This window comes from Rhinolophus hipposideros (assembly GCF_964194185.1).
Source record: "Rhinolophus hipposideros genome assembly, chromosome: 7".
Lineage (NCBI taxonomy): Eukaryota > Metazoa > Chordata > Mammalia > Chiroptera > Rhinolophidae > Rhinolophus > Rhinolophus hipposideros.
Genome location: NC_138053.1, coordinates 43228582 through 43247107, shown reverse-complemented (window position 1 = coordinate 43247107; position 18526 = coordinate 43228582). Strand labels below are relative to the sequence as shown.

The 18526-nt window shown below is 32.2% G+C and overlaps 1 protein-coding gene across 5 annotated transcripts in view; it reads right to left on the bottom strand.

Moving 5' to 3' along the window:
- TMEM161B (transmembrane protein 161B) overlaps nucleotides 1-18526 on the bottom strand; it is a 68830-nt gene that overhangs the window by 15731 nt on the left and 34573 nt on the right. For 4 of the 5 annotated variants that reach the window (XM_081053774.1, XM_081053772.1, XM_081053773.1 and 1 more), the window contains one exon: nucleotides 15827-15983. In XM_081053774.1, the coding sequence (XP_080909900.1) occupies nucleotides 15827-15983 (157 nt within the window). Of the gene's footprint in view, nucleotides 1-15826; nucleotides 15984-18526 lie in introns of those variants that run through there. The other variant, XM_081053776.1, reaches the window with a different exon arrangement.

Here is an 18526-nt window from a genome sequence, read left to right as displayed (position 1 = left end):
GATTATTTTATTTCAATCTACATGTAAGTTGGAGGTACTTTCTGAAAACTGCTGTACTAGGAATTGGTTTCAACTTTTTAATATATTTATTTATAGACTATTATAATGATATTACTTACAATGCTACATTCTATGAAGTACCAGATTTGCTTCTAAGACAAGACAGAACCAGATAATGGAAAGCCAGATGTAACCTCTGAACTTTTTGATTAAAGAGACCTCTGCATGGTTTCATATTTGTTATAATGAATATACGATATCCTTTAGGGTATATATAACTAGATATATATAAGAAAGCTTCAGCATACACCTTCTGAAGACATTTATCAGGTATGTTACTTTCATTCTAAATGTCTTCTTATATTCACCATAACTCAAGTCATATATATATAATACATGCATACATATATACGAGTATATACCTATATATGTCAAGTATTTGAACAAATTTCTTATTTAATATAAGAAATAAAAGTAATAAACAAATACCATTGGTTTACAATTATTACCCCCATCAACTATTCAGCACCGTAATAAGATTATCTTGCCCAGTTTAACTGCAATACTCTGGTTCTTGAACAATACAGAACTGAAACTCTCCTGAAGTAAAAAAGCTAATCCACATAATAATAAATGTTACTTTTTTCTAACTAAATTATTTTTATAACAAGGAAAATAAATCCTCAATAATGTTCTGAACATTATAAGTTTTCCCAAAACATGTTTGTGAATCTTCTTCCTAATCTACTAAATCATGTATTAGCGATGAGTATACTGCATCACTGCAGAAGTTGGCATGATTTTGTAATATTAAGCTTAAGTAGGACTGTCAAATTAATAGGGTATCAGTTTCAATTAAAATTATTAATGGGGGTTTAACAAAGCACATTTAATTTCCATGTCATTTTAAGACGTAATGTGACTATTTTAAAACTTTTCCACAGTTTAATCATTCCATACACTCTACCACTATCTCCTTTTCGTTAAGAATTTAATTCATTTCAGAGCTTATGCATTTTTGCTCTCAAATCAACAATAAACACTGGTAATCTATAGTTGTTTAATGTGAAAAAAAAAGGAAACAAAATTATGAAGACTATATATCCAGGACAGGACTCTGACAGTAAGCACTCAACGACAGTCTCCAGCTAGGGGAGATAAAGATGTCGGACCTGCCCCACCACCAATCCCATTATAATCTAGGTGAAAATATATTGTTTGTAATGAAGGACTGTAATGACAGGAAGGAGCTAGCTATGTGCTCAGGCAGAGAAAAGGTTACAAAACATTAATCTAAACCACTTGCATAATCTAAATTTTTGGCATAGTTTTTTAATTAAACCAGGTAAATAAATATATTGTAGTTTAAATTTACAATATGATTTAGTTTTTAGTAGTTCAATTAATAAATAAAAACTACAGTTAAGACTTCTCTGCTTAAATTTTCTAACTTCTCCTAGGAGAAAACAATGTATTATACATATAAGTTGATCACACAATTATTTTTAAAATTGTGCAATTTTAAAACTATAACCTCATATTTATGATTAATAAGCGATATTAATCATTTCAGTAAAAGTTGAAGCCAGGTTAAATGTGAAAATATGAAAGGAAATCACACACACACACACACACAATCTGATTTTTAAATAAATAAGACTACTGAAGCTTTTCGTCAAGCAAAACATAGTTTTTGTTATGAAAAATCTGAGTACAAGTTTTCTAAGAAAGCAAGTTAGGAACAATTTACAAGTCTTAAAAGAAACTTCATTTAACTTTCAACATTCAAGATGGAGTTTACGAAACATAAACACTGTTTAAGAGTGGTGATAGATTCTAAAATACAGATGCTCAAACTTTTTCCTCCAGGATATTCTGAATCCCACGTTCCTCACTCATCTGTTTCTTCTCTAAAATTTAAAAATAAAAGAAACAAAGTGAGTGGTTCCTTTTACTAGTATCAAACACAACAGGTTCATGTCTTTTTTTTTTTTTTTTGGCATTGTAAGGAAGAGCTTACATATGGGAGAGAATTAAAAAAACAAAAAATTAAAAAACAATACAAAAACTCCAAAACTACAAATGAACTGCTTTTGAGATCTAGCTATGATTGCTCTTTTGCCTGAGCCCAGGTTGGAAAAAACACTGCTTCATTTTTACTGAAAATGGATTCTAGAATCTATAAAGAGACAATTTCTAACTCGTTCACTTACACTAAAAAAACAAAATAATTTCCTTAGCTAAAATTGTTATCAAATGACCAAAATAAAATTTGCCAGACTATACCCACTACCAAACTTTGTTACCATAGAATTAAATTACAAAATATGTCAACACTAAAGGAAAAAAAATTGGATGCAACTTAATCCATGAAACCTAATCTTCCTTATATCATTAATACTTTAATATAATCCTGCACCACAAACACCTAGAATGCCATAATACCTGCATCTTCAATTCATATTGAATACTGGATAAATCTTAAAACCAAGTATTTATTGAGTCCCATGTTAGAACAAAAGCCTCCCATAAGCCCAGTGTAAAATACATACAATATTCTGGTATGTAAGATTTAACTCAAGCTCTACGTCTTTCATGAAGCTTACCTTTGCCTCTCCAGCCCAGAGCATTCTCTTCCTCTTCTAAATTTATGATACTTCCTACTCTCACTTGCCAAGTCTATGAGACTGTAGTGTGACAGAGATGTAAAGAAAGCATTCTCCAGATCTAGACCGCCTGGCTAAACTTTGGTCCTACTCTTACTAATGCAACTCCCCGTGAAGTTAACCAACCTCTGTGTTTCCAGTTTCTTCGTTTGTAAAAAGCAACTAATATATCCACCACCTCAGAGGGCTGTTTTAAAAATTACAGATTTCTTTGTAGTTCTCAGCAATAACTTGATGTTTTCTACATAACTGAATAAAATACTGAACTTCTAATACACAAAAGTAATAGGGGCAAAGACACAAAGCACACAAGGACAAGTAGATTATATAATGATAAAAAACTAAGTTAATTTTACTTTGGATACAATTCTTAGTTGTGTTTAAATCTTTTAACCTTTTCCATGAAAATGTAACCTAAGAGGTACAGAATTCTACAAAACGCAGCAGTGTGGTGTAAGCTGAAAACAGAGGTATGAGTTGACCTCTGTATAAGCAGAAGTTGGACTCCCAACTCTCCCCTCCTATTACTCCTATGCAGCCAGGTAACAAACCCCACTCTGACTCCAGCAGAAGGTAAGCAATCGCCTCTGAAGAAAATAAATCGAAGGTACAATAAAGTTTAGATTTAAGTGAACATCTGCATACTCAAAGGTGTATTCACCTTTGAAACAAGTGGAGCAGGCCTGTACACTCCAGGCAGGAGATTAGAGACTCTCCTCTATAGAAACCAAAGACCCCCAAAGAAAAGACCAATATGTAATGATATAATGGTGTACCTAAAACAAAACTAGCTTCAGCATTACCAAGTTCTTCTTCAGTGAAGCTAACCAAGCCTTACTTACATACAGAGTTTACAAATCGTTTTTAGTGCCAGACTCTTAAATATGCAAGGAAAGCCAAGAATCACCAGACATTAGGGCAGGGATCAGAAAACTTTTTCTGTAAAGTACCAAAGAGTTAATATGTTAGGCTTTGTGGGCCATATACAGTCTCCGTAGCATATTATTCTGTCTGCTTTTTAATTTTTCTAAACAAGCCTTTAAATATTTACAAATCATTCTCAGCTGAAGAGTTAAACAAACACAGGATGTAGCTGATACAGCAGGCCAGTTTACCAAGCCTTGTATCCTAGCACAGCACTTTCTGTGAAAGATAAAAGAGAAAGGGAATGGGGAAAAAGTAACTTAAAGAAATGAGAGCTGATAAAGGCAGCAAAATAAAGTTTTATATATATATATATATATATATGTATATATATATACATATATATGTGTGTCAACACGCACAGGTTTTGAAAGATATCTATATGAGATACATCTATAGTTCATGAAGGTAAACAAAGATAAATGCATCTCTGAAATATGAGCAGGATGCTATGAAAAAAGAATGGTCAGATGTCAGAAGTAAGCTCAGAAAAATTAAAAATAGGACAGGCAAAATACATTCTTAAAAACAGATTTGAAAGATAAAGCTGAGGGAAATTTCCACCAAGAAGAAAAGGTATTAAAATGAAAGAATCAATCCAGGAAGTAAAAAAAGTAAGAAAGAGTGGAGGGATTACACAAGGGAAGAAATTATCAGACATAATAAAAAATAATTTCCAAACTCAAAGTTTCCAAATTAAAAGAGTCTACCAAAAGCCCAGCACCAAGAATGAAAAAAAAAAAAAAATTTCCAACAAGGTACACAATCATGAAACCAGAAAAATAAAGAGAAGATTGTAAAAACTTCCTAAGAGAAAAACAATGCACAAGTCACATGCAAAAGATGAAATATCATGACATTGTACATTTTAAGAGCAACTATGAAATTGAGGACAATGGAAAAATGTCTTCAAAATTATGAAGAAAACTATTAACAACCTAGAATTCTATACACAATCAAAATACAATTGAAATGAGAGTATAAAATTTAGGCACTTCCAGAACTTCAGTCTAAAACTAGTTACCTGCACACTTTGACAGAAAGCTCCACCCAAACATTTGAACAAACCAAGAGAGACAAAAACACTGAATCCTGGAAACTGAAGATTAAACTTGGGGAAAAAGTAAAGGAAATTCCTACACCGACAACCAAAATAAGTCCCGGGATAACAGCTGTGCAGCAAGAGTTAAGAACAAGCCCAGATAAAAACCAGAGAATGGAGGTCTCAAAGAAATGATCTCTATACAGGTAAAAAAGTAAACTAATACAAGTTATAAGCGACCTTGTGGAAAACTATAGTGAAAAGCTAGTGGAATTAATAATAAACACACACAAAGGTGACCAGTTAGCTCAGTTGTTTAGAGCGTGGTGCTAGTAGCACCAAAGTTGCTGGTTTGATCCCCACATGGGCCATTGTGAGCTGCACCCTCCTTAAAAAATAAATAAATAAAAATAAAATAAAACAAACACACACAAATAAAAATAATTAAAATTTTAAAATCATTAATTAATGAAAAAATTGCAAAAGAAGTTATAATACTTTATAATGCTCACATATAACTTTTTATATGAGTATAATAATCACTGAATGTTGACTTCAGTAAAAATTGTAAAATGCCTACATTAAGAGGCACTACATAAAGAAGAGGCACAAAGGATGGCACAGTTTAAGAAAGAAAAACCTTGATCTACCGTAATTGATGAATCAGTAGTATAAACATTATATTTAAAAATATGAACATTTTTAAAAGCAGAATAAACAGCTAAAATAGGATCAAATGTGGCAAGGTGATAGGGAACGGGACTCTTAGTTTTTAATACACTACTAGTACTTTTTGTCTATGTAAACTATCGTATATAGATTATATTTTATAAAAGTTATCATTTTAGAAAATTTAATCTAGATTTTAATCAAGTTTTGATCTACAACCTACCTCCCCTCCCCAACTCCAAAAACAAGTACATTACACCCTGGAGTTTAATAGAGTCTAAACTACATACAAATTCATGTAAAATACATGCACTGAGATTATTTCCACATCCTATGAATTAAAGTTCAGTGAAACGTTAATAATGATTACTATTAATCACCTTGTTGAAAATGCTTCTCATGCTTGTGCAACACTATCATAAAATCTTAAGATTTTAGTACAATCTAGCCCTTCACTGGCAAAGACCTGATATTCACATATACCCACCCAGAACAGAACAAGTATTTAACTTGTAATAGAGAAGTAAACAGGCAGCTCTAATAGTTATAGTCTCCTCCCCAAAGTAAAAAATATGAGTATTTTCCAGCAGTAACCCCAGTGACTAAAGTTCGTTCCTTGCCAAGCAGAGTTAAGCAAAGACTTGCTGAACCAATTGAAGTTTATTTTGTAGAATCGTCATATTTCAACTCAAAACTCTAATGTCTGTTCTATAAGACTTTTAGAGCAACATGTATTTTATTCCATTTACATATATAACCCCAAACAGTAGTACATGGTAGTAGACTAAACAGAAACCTCCAAAAAGAAGACTTTTGTTAGCATTAGACACATTAGAATATAATTCTGGCTTTCTTTTTAAGAGACAGAAGAAATAACTGCACTTGGTATCCCACATGGGAGTTCCTCACTGACAACTGTGGTAACTTTGAGATCACTTACAAAGACTTTCTATACCAGCTAGGATACTAACAAAGTTTCTAATTGAGCTACTTATCAAATTTCTTTAGTACCTATATAACAAATTATTTTGAAATAAAATCCTTTCATGCTCTAATTCTATAAATATGCTTATTAACAGTAAGTTATTCACATAGGAAAATAAACTACATCTGAAGTGCTATAGAAATGGAATTCAAAATGAAATATTTCTAAGTTATTTCCTTTGAATCTGTTCTTTCTTCATAAGTTGTCCACAATTTCCAAGTAAATTAGATATATTTATTTTCTCCTTTTTATACATAAATCAACATGAAAATGTAAATAACATTAGAATATCAAAATAAGGCCTCCTACATTTAAAGACAGTATAACAAACACTAGGTAAAATCATGGCATTTATGACTTAGTGGAAATAATGGTCATGTACCTTCACTATGAGTAAACTGTAGACCCTATTTTTATCCCATTATTATTTTCATAGATCATTCTATAAATTAAGACTTTCATAAAGAATGTATTAGTAAATATTCAAAACTGCATATGTCAAACTACCGATACAGTCATTTTCTTTCTTTTAACAACCTTTTTCCCTTTGTTAACTTAACCCCTCAGTCCTAGCTATAAATGGACCAACTACTTATAGTGCTAATTTATTTTGTTTTATACTACAAAACCTCAACCCTTAAAATAAAGAGAATGTTAGGGGCAGGATAAATTTTTTCCTGCTTACATGGCTGATAGTTTATAAGTTTCAATTTAATATCAACATTTTTTGCAATTGCAATTTGGCTATAATTTATAGATGCAAACACAAAAATTACAATAGGAAAGGATTTTTCATCAAGAACAAGTAAAAAGATTTACTCACTAGAAAGTATTTTAAATATATTTATCTTCGAACTGGAGGTAAGAGCCTCCAAATGATCAACAGGTTTATTTTTCATTCTAAAATGGTACATTTCTCTCAGATTTAGGTTAACAAGTTAAATAAAATATTCTTATCAAGGCACTAATATGTTTCAACTTAGTTTATATTTACACTGCTTTAATGATCCAATTCTTGTATTAAGAAAATGTCTTTTATACCCTAACATTTTAAAATTATCCAAAGATATTATTTATTTTATTAATGTTTTTTTGAGAAGGAAAGAAAAAGAACGAGATCAGTCTAAGAAATATTTTGTTGCCAATCCACAAATCTAATGGATAGTATCCTAAGGAATCAATAGAGCTTTTCAGAAGTTTCTCATAAGTTCAAATTTATGATTATGTTATAAAAATATGTGTCCACTCAAGTAGGCAATTTTCATGTAAACTGAGTTTTTCTACTCTTATATTCTTGTTTTTGCTACCACTGACAACTGAAAAAAACACACAAAACAAAACCTTTTTTTCCCTACTCAAACGGTTAAATCTCCCACATCTACTTTCCCATAAGGTAAACAAAATACCCCAAATCATTTTACTACACATTCTCACTGCAAAGGAACCTAGAAATTATACCAAGTATCTGCTACAGTGCCTGCATTGAAAAGTAAAAATAAATACATTAATCCTCATGACCTAGCAGGTAAAACCCTTTTAAAAATAATCTGAACCTATCTTCCAATGTTAAAAAACAAAACAAACAACTTGGATAATTTTTAAGTAAAATATTTTTCATATTTTCTTTGAGATGAAGGTTTAATTATATATTTCAAAAATGAAAGAAACAGAACCTAAAATTCTCTTAGATATAGGCAAAAAATCAATTATGCATCTGTAAAACCCATCCCACAAAAAGCTTATATAGCCAGCCAGCCTCAATCTAGCCAGACTGTGGAAGGAAATAATAGCCAAAGATTTTTGAAAGTATAAAACACAGACTTTGTTTAGAAATAAAAGCAAACAAGAAAAACTATTATCTAACCTCCTGGATTAAAGTAAAGCAAAACAACAAAGGTCACCCTTAAATTTTTAGATTCAGAAGGAAAATGATCACTTTCAAGCTAAAAGAAAAAAATGTCATACTTAATTATAAACTCATAAACAGAAATATAATCCTATCTCCCAAGTTAAACTCCCTACATAATGCTAGGTTTGACCTGAAGGTGAATGATTTGGCAGCATTAATGTCACAGAAGAGCAACAAAAGTTTATAAAAGAAACAAGCTTTGACACAATTTTTACACATGCCATGTAAAAATTTTCAAGACAAAGCAAGTACCTTGGCTCACATTCAATAGCATTGACTATTTCTTTCTCATTAGGAGACTTGATATCTTATGCAGTTCATTTCAGGGTTTAGTATTTTGTTTTTCTTATTAATCTAAAGAAGAATATTCTTGTAAAGTAGGAATATGGTGATTTAGAATCTTTTAAGGAATTTAGAAAAGGTGACTTAAGTTGCACTAGTTTGCTGCAGTTGTCTATTTCCTATAGCAAACAAATACAGCATTTAAATTACAGACCTTTAATTTACAAATCTACATATAGAACTGAATATTTAACACACAAAAAAGCCTAGAATTTATTTCAATTTGAATCATTCATAATTTTGTTGTGTATAAAATTTGCGTTTCTGGAAAGTAAGGCAAATTAAAAATTTAAAACATAGCCTTAAAAACATACATAATAGGGTTTTGTACCTTAAACCATCCACATTGTAAAATACAAGCACTGTGGAAATGTGACTAATGATCCAGTCCTTTAACCAAATACAATAGGATTACTGAGAAGCTTTATCACTTGGTAGAATAGCTTTCTTCTCACTCAAATTCACGTAATTGACTCAATATTACCCTGCGATACAGCTTATTCGTAAGAAAAGGTTCTTTTTCTAAAACAAAAAAAATTGTAGAGTATGTTAATTTTTAAAAGTTTTACTTCCACCAAAGGATCTGTTTTTTTCAAGCTCCACTTTTAACTTTGCCTTTATTCATAAATGAAAAAATGTGCTTCACATAATAAGCAGACGTTTCTCTAGTGACTCTAAGACTTCATGGGCCCATCATACCAAAAAAAAAGGACAGTATCTACAACTGCTCCATCCTTACTGCAAGGTTTCTTTTACGCTTTACCTTCCCCACACCATGTAACTTGACATAAATGGAACACAAAGACTTGGTCGACTCGGTGGTTAGAATTACAAATAGATAAGAGTATTAATTTGGGTTTAGGAGTAAGATTGGAGCAGGTGTGGTAGCTGAGATGCATGTACAACTCAGTTGAAGCCGAAAGCAGAGCTGATGACAAGAGATGACTCTGTTTTGTGTTCCAGGGTTCAAGATTTTAGTGTCACACATTTTAAAAAGTCATACTTTTGCTTTTAGAACTTTCAAGATTCTATGAATATTATAATTATTGTCCTACATAACTATGTCAAATAAATCTGACTGGGAGGGATAACCGTGCAAATAATACATTTTCTTCCTCACTTTTAAGTGAACCAACTATTTAAGTTATATGTGTGTAATTTGGGGACCAATTTAACAAAGGACATTTCATCAGTAACAACTGCAGAGAATTTCTGAATCAACTGATGTATGTGTGACTCTGCAATTAAGTGGAGCTATTGTCCTATGTAATCAGTGGAGACATGTGTTTGACTAATAAGTCGGCACATACAATAAGAAAATAAAGCAAAGCCAGACAGAGGTCACTGCAGCTAGACTCTGTTCATAGGGTATGAAAGGCATACCAAATATGTTACAACCAAGATAAGATAGGCTATAAACAGACTCCTCCTTGGTGTTAATCTGGATAGCTGGCATTTAATTCTGGTTTCCTGCATGCCATTGAAGGCAGTAAGGAGGTCATTTTCTCACATGGTACAAGTCTGAAGGAAAATCCTGTACCCAAGCATAGACACGATTCTACTTTCCTCCTCCTTCCCCATCGCTTTGCAGAAGGTCAAAGTTAGGAGAAAATAGCTTGCATTCTAAAGCCCTTCAGCATTTACTGTCTTCTCTGAGATGGAGAAATGGCCAGCTACTAGATTCCTGCAGGGATGCTATTGTTTGGTGCCTTTCACAAGTGTACTACTTAAATCTATGCAGAGCCAGTTCAGTGCTAAAGACTGTGTGGGACCTTTGCTCTCACATTATTAGGCATTACTGACTGAAATGAAAGATGAAATTTATTCACATAAACAATAATTAATGTTGCTATTGAATAGTACATTTTTCTAATTTGTCTGGTAAGTGGATATTAAGGACTGTATATACATGAAATAAAACTGGGTATGCATTTCTAGGGGCAGCTACTTAGCTCAATTGGTCAGAGCGCAGGGCTCTTAACAAGGTTGGAGGTTCGATCCCCACATGGGCCACTGTGAGCTGTGCCCTCCACAACTAGATTGAAACAACTATTTGACTTGGAGCTGGATGGGACCTGGAAAAACACACTTAAATAAATAAAAGTTAAGAAGAAAAAAAAAAGTATGCATTTCTACATAAATGCCATAAACATTATTCTAACATCGTATCTATAAATCATGAAGAAAAAGAAGCAAAGACAAAATATTTCTTAATAAACAATATTTCAGAGAACATGAGAACTCCTAAGTATGAAAAAGTAACATGACATACAGTCAGCTAGTGCTAATTATCAAGTAAAATATTTTTAGTGAGTTTCATATGACTTGATGTCTAGAGATGGTTCTTTATTCTGACTAGGTATTTTCACATATTTTATACTATAGAATTAAAAAAAATTTAAATGCTAGCATTTAACTTGCTCTTGAAATTAGTACATTAGATATCTATGGATGTTTCTCAATGGACACACATGATCAGTATTTTTACATGATCAGTACTCTGTCCGGTACAATATGTACTTTGTGAAGATGCTGACTCTTACGATTTTGTTCTGTCTCTTCTGGTCTAAATTATACCTAAATCAATCCAAAAGTGTCAACAGAGAGATAGTATAGTGGTGTTGAATGCCCAATCATATTACATAATTTAAATGATATCCACTTACAGCTTTAAAACCAGATTAGCAATTTCTGGTCGAATATAAAAGGTGCAAGACATGCATTTACTCTGCTTACTCCCAAAATCTGACTAAATAAACCACTTAGGAAGGAAAGAAAAAACTCTCAAAAATAAAAAGTAGGAAGAGATGACAGTAGAAAAGTGATTTCAACAAAATTTGGAACACAGTAAGTAGATGGACAAAGAGTAATTGATTTAGGTTCAGCTTTCTCTGCTAAGCTGGGTCAACAGGGGGAGAAACCCAGTAAGAAGAAAATTCATTCCGAATATGCCCCCGCAGTCAGGAATTTGAGACAACAGGTACCTCTGATGGCAGGATTGTAGAATGGATGAAAGCAGAATGATTTGGCTGAATGTCTGTATTAGTAGTAACTAGACTTCCCAGATTTTCTCTCCTACCTAATCATATAGTTTGGGTGATAGCCCTTCCCCAACTCTGGCAGAACCCAGAAAAATTAATGTTAAACTAGAGAAGATTGGGCTTGGGAGTACCAGGCAAAACAAAGGGTGACAAGGATAGTCCCAACAACATGCAGATACTGATATTTAGAGGTTCCTCCAAGAATGTTGCCGTCTCCACTCATCATTCACTGAAAGGCCCACCAATCAATAAGTTCCAGGCACTTGCACAAAACTTCCAATTATTTCAGCTCCTCTCCTTGAATACACGAGGTGTGATAAAAAGACATAGTGAATGTTTAAATGAAAAGAAAATTTAGTAAGTAAGTAAAAGACGCACTACCATTAATCCCCCTCAAAATACAAACTCTTGTTCTTGCCACTTTCTGAAGCAGTTCAGGAAGCCCTATTTCAGGAGTATCTGTATTATGACAACACTCCATACCACACATCGCTCCTGGTACAGCAATTTCTGTCAAATAAAAACATTACGGTGTATCCTCATCCACCTTACTGGTAAGATCTGGCACCATGTAATTTCTGGCTCTTCCCCAAAGTCAAAATGATTCAGGACATCAAGGCAGCCACGACAGTACACCTAAAAACACTCACGAAAGAGGACTTCCAGAACTGCTTCAGAAAGTGGCAAGAATGATGTGTATTCCAAGTGAGGGGGATTAATGGCAATGTGTCTTTTACTGTAATAAATATCTTTTAAACATTCACCGTATTTTTTGATCACATCTTGTAAACAGATACTCAAAAATCAAAAAATATTTGTGAACAATCTTTAACATGACAGAGATTATAGCAAAAAGCGGGGGGGAAGAGGCACTCAAACAATGTAAGGTCAAATTAAAACTTAAAAGAGATTAATATCCTTAGAAATAAAAAGATATTATACATCCATGATACAAGAATGGAACATTCCAAAAAAAAGGTCTTAAAAATTAAAAAAATAAGAGTTGATATAAAAATTTCAAAAGAATGATTAAAAAAAATTCAGAAAAAAATCAAGAATATAGTATAAAATAAATGGAAGACAAGAGATAAGAAAATTAAGGAATCAGTCAAAGAAATCAAACATCTCACTAATAAGTTTCTGAAAAACACAGAAAACAGAGAATTTTACCAAAGAGACAATTTAAAATTTGTGGATAAAAATAGCAGATTGAGTACATCCACTTACTTTTGGCCTCTTCCTAATCCACACCAAAATGACGATAAAGGAATTTGTTTTTAAGTACATAGTAAATGCAGTGAATGAAAAGAGGAAAAGCAATAAAATTTTGGAAGCTAGAAAGCAGGCAGATAGGCAGTAAATGACTAAACAGAATGAGGACGCTCAACTGGAAAACCAAGATGCAATCTGATTTTATTGCAGAACTCCCAAAGAGGATAAGGAACTGGTCAGAATGCCACATAATTCCCAGCATTGGGTGAGAGTGTGAATGTGTGTGTCAGTGGTGATGGGAGGTATTAAGAAAAAAGAACTCCTAAAAATAAGTACTTTAAAAAAATAACCAGTTAAAACTTTCCCCACCTGAAAGAAGTCTGAAGATTTATGCTTTGGAGGGGGTAGAAAAGATGATTTCTGGCCTACCTAAATGATTCAACAACTTGCCAAACCATGTGCTCAGAGCTTCCATTCAGCCTTTTAGTGCCTCACACTTAAATATGAACAGGCAAATATCACATCTCTCTAAGAAAAGTCTTTAACAAGAAAGATAGCAACCAAACAAAACAAAATCAACTCAGAGTAAAAAGATAGTTGGCAGAAAGAAAACCTTCACAAAATCTATTAGTATCTCAAATAGACACAAGATAACAAAATCATAAAACAAGTAGGATTCATAAAGGGGGGGGGAGAAATAAGAAAAAACAAGCTCTTGAAAATTAAAAATTATAGCAGAAGCTAGAAACAAAAACTAAAGAATTGGGAAGGTTAAGAAAGTCTCCTAGAAAATTAAAAAATATAAAAATACAAACATAAACATGTATATGACAGGAAGAATATGACATTCTTAGAGAACCAGTCCAGGAGATCTAGTATCTGAATAATAACCATTCCGGAGAGAAAATGGAGAAAAGGAAATCACAGATAAAATATTCAAGAAAATTTTCTAGAAGTCAAGATCATGAGTTTCCAGACTGGTGAAATCCCAGCACTATGGATGAAAACAGATCCTCATCAAGCTCATCATAATAAATTTTAACACACTAGGTGGCTAAAGAAAAGATGGTTAAGATTCAACAGAGGAAAAATACAGAACATACAAACAAATCAGAAATCAAAATAGCAACTAGAATTCTTAAAGAGCAACAACAGAACTTCAAAGACAATAAAAATAATGCCTGAAAAATTATCGAGAGAATGATTTAAAACCTACAATTCCATTCTCAATCAAAGGATCAATTAATATTCAGATACAATAAAAATATTTTCAGGTGTGCAAGGTCATAAAAAAATGTACTTACCATGCAACCGTTCTGAAGATAATACTGGAGGATATGCTCCAGCAAAATGAGAAAGTAAACCAAGGAAGAGCCATATATGGAATATAAGAAAAAGAACACCAATTCAAGAAATGCAAAAATACCTAAAAATAATTGGTGCTTCCAGGAGGACAGCTGTGCATCAATCAGCTGGGAAGGTTAACCAATTTAGACGAGGGCTCCAAAAGAACTCCCTCCAAGAAGATGAAATTGGCATACAACCTAATTCTTCTGAACAAAAAACTTTGAGGCTGAATTAATACATACAAAGAAAACAATGCAAATGGAAAAATTAAGACAAGTATTTACCTGTGAATAATGTTTACATGATCATAACATAAGCACTGAATATTTTTCTTATAAAGGACATTACTATACTGGGAAGATGAGGTGAATAAGAAATGATCAGTGCTACCATAGGTAACAACCCAGGCAGGTGTGCAATGTCTTCATTTCCAGAATGAAATGACAACAGTTAGAGCCTACAACTGAAATCCAGCAGTGGTCTTGTATACATATGGAAACACGGATGTAAACATCAAACAGAAAGGGGCTGGGAGAAGTTGCCTCTGGAGAGATAGAAATAGAGAATGTTTAATTTTATTATTTTTTTTTTAAATTTTATTTTATTAGTTTCAGGTGTACAAGACAAGGTAATACTTAGACGTTCATCATGAGAATGTTTAATTTTAATAAAAATAAGAAAAAAGAAAAAAAATAATGCCCAGCAGTAAAGGAAGTGAGTTTCCAGATTTAAAAGCTAAACCTAGAACTTAAAACAATGATGAAGCTTCAGAACAGCAAAAGGATAAAAATATGTAAGGGTTGGGGATAAGAGTGGCATGCCAAGAGCAAGAGGATTTCCAATTGTTCAAGTCTTCAAAACTCTGAGGAAAAATTATTTCTTACAGTATGTGCTGAACCAAACTGTCAGTTGAATATGAGGAAAAAATAATTTCAGGCATAGGCATATACAATTTCAAAAGGCCACTATAGAAGAGTGCACTCTGCCAAAAAAAAAGACTAAACCAAGGAAGAGGAGATGATGTGATCCAAAAAGAGACACAGGGAATTCTTTGTAAAACAGTGAAGAAAATTCCACGGTTAACAATTACGTAGGAAGTTCAGGGAACAGAAGGCTGCAGGAAGATATTTCCATGGAAAATAAAATAGAAATGATACATCTGAACTACTGAGGTTTAGAAATCTGTAGAAGAGCTTAGCTTTTACATAAAAAAACAACACAATTGTTCAAGGAAGGTAAAAGCACACTATAATGCTTAACTATAAATATTTTCATAGATGTAACTGAAATAGACTAGTGATTTAATAAAAAAAAGTTGTCTCCTTACTTTTTTTAAAGAATAGAAGAGGGGGAGAAAGCAGCACTAATATCTAAACTTAAAGAAATACCATTATCACATAATATTTAAACATATGGAAGAAAATCCTAAAAGGTAAAAATGACTCTTCTGTGGCATGAGACTCAAATAGGAAAGAAAAGGCAGGGAACTAGCATCTTCCCACGTATTTCAGTTTTGAAACTATTTACCTCTACTTTAAAATTTGTTTCAATTAAATAAAGAGGATTTCAACAAAGGAAAATTCTCTAATGATATAAAATCTTTTTCAAATCAGAGATGAGATCTAATGGTGTTACCTGCAAAAGGAAAACCAATTCGTAAAATAATACTAATGAAGTTCTGAAGGATACATTGCAAAAGACAAAACCAGCAGGCACCAGACTAAGCTGATATTCATTTCCTGTGTGGGCTTCATAAAATTGTAGTAGACTTCAGTTACTAGATACACAACTGTGGCAGCCACTGTGAAATCCACTAGCCACTGGTATTCTGGAAAGTAATGCAATGCTGAAAAATAAAGGTTAAAAAAAAAATGTTTTACTTAAACTTTCATAAACAGCTTAAAAGGGTTTATCTTTAAGTCTAAACATGCTAGACTTTATTCTATTTGGTGATTTGCAATGTAAGGATTATAAATATGAGACTCTAAAAATACAGGAAATAGATCAAGAATGTTGGCATCCAAAACTAAATTTTAAACCCCATTTAAATTAAATAATCTAAATAAACCTGACATGATGATCAAAACTTATTTAAATTGTTAAAAATATATCATTGCAAAATGAGTTGGTATTTTCTTAGCTGATTGGCTATTTTTTACAGAAATTATAAATCAAAACTTTTTTTTTAAATCTGAGCTATGATATTTTAACTTTAGAATATAACAATGTAGACTACTACAGATTTACTTATATTCATTTTTGTGAAATAAGACAGAAAAACTTATGTTAGTTATTAATTGCACTACTGGAGGGTTAGTAATTTTGAGTTACTGCAGATTAAAATAATAAATTAAATATACTTTTTATTCCCTCTTCTGTTCCTGCAAGAAAAGGTGATGAAATGCCTGTCGATGCCTACTTCTCCCTAAAACTACATCCTTTAAACAAACTATTCCATCCTTAATGGTTTAGATTAAAATTAGCATTCTCTGAAAGTAAATATGATTTCATCTCTCTTTTCATCTCAGATATTCTGGTTTACTTCTGCCAGAGTGTAGTCAAAAAAAAATATCAGCATCGTTTTGTAGAAGGGCTCCTAAAAATGTGGAAATAAATCACGTACATAAACATCAAATTCTACATTCTCATTGGCACATAATAAAATGATCTACACGGTTTTGGAAAACTTTTAGTTGTAAAATGTAATACCTAAGGATATTCTGAAATCGCACATTTATAAAAAAAGTATTTTAAAAATAACATTCAAAGTAAGATTTATTTAAAATATTAATATCAAAACAAACTAACCAATATATGGTGATGGAAGGAGAACTGACTCTGGGTGGTGAACACACAATGGGATTTATAGATGATGTAATACAGAATTGTACACCTGAAATCTATGTAAATTTACTAACAATTGTCACCCCAATAAATTTAATTAAAAAAACCCAAACTAAACAAATTTATACTTCTATGAGGTGATAGCAAAAATTCCAAATCCATTTATTAGGGAAGTTTTTTCATTTGCTTCAAGTTAATTTAACACTCTTAATTTGTTTCGTTATTTAACCAGTTTTGTGATTGACCTAATAACTTCTGAACATCAATATGAAAAATTTGCCTCAAAGTGGTTGCAGGATTCCTACTTTCTAGTTACCTTTCTTGCCCACTAAAATCATCCAGTTGAGCCTTTTGAATAATTTTCTGGGAGGACGACAGGGAAATGGATGGAAGAGATAAACAAATATCTGTGTATCTAAAGGTTTTCAATTTTTATTAACAATTTAATTAACTGTTCTAATTCTCCATGCCTCCCCACATTCTCACAAGCTTCCTCCAGGGAATCTAACAGCAAACAGTCAAGAGACATTCAAATGTTCCTGTGTTCTTTAAGAGGTTTTTATAATGAACAACTAATACGAATTGAGATAGAATTTTAAGATAGTTTTGAAGGTATCAATAATACATTCAACAAAAGTAGAAATTACACATATTATTGACTATGCATGTAATCCAAGTATTACATTCTTTTTGTAGTCCATAATATAATTATGTATCAGCCTTTTTATAAAACATTGGAATCAAAAGAAAACAGAGTTTATCAAGCCCAGTGGTTTCCATTAAGCTCCTCAGAGTACCTAAAGTTCAAGCAGAAAATTCTCTACTTTTACCGAAACACACATACACAGCATGCATTCACAAATAAATACATCAATATAAACATAAATAAAACATCTCCCTGTTGTTCTGATTAACTGAAATGCTCTTGACATTATGTGGCCAGTTGTTAAACTAGTACCATTTACAATTAGTTTTCAAAATTGTACAAGTAAAACAAAACACTGAATAAGCTGTGTGCTGGAGCTAGACAACCCTAATTTCAATTTTTTAAGTTCAGTAAAATAGCCTACTTCTCACTGATTGTCTCTAACACACTTGTGTAACTCTGGCCAAGGTATTTAACTCCTGTATCTAAAGAGTTTTTTGTTTAAAGCTTGATGACAGTTACATACCTCATAGAATTGTGAGGATGAGTTAATACAAGTAAAGCACCTATAACAATGCCTGGGAAATAGGGAATTTTAAGCTATCATTAAGGCAAATTAGCTGATCTTTTAAAAGTTTTAAATTTTACATGAAAAATCGTTAGAAAGAAAAAAAAGGATGACATAACCAGTCCTAATACTACTAGATAATTGACTTATATTTTTCCTAATTGACATTTTGGGGTTCTAGGATACCCTTCCCATATGTATACATAAAATCTTTGCAAGTGTATAATAAACTTTCGAATAAATTAAGCCACTTTGAATCACAAAATGATTCTATAAGAGATGCTAGATGACTCTAGAGTTTTCTGGGGTGCTGTGATTTAATCCAAGAAGG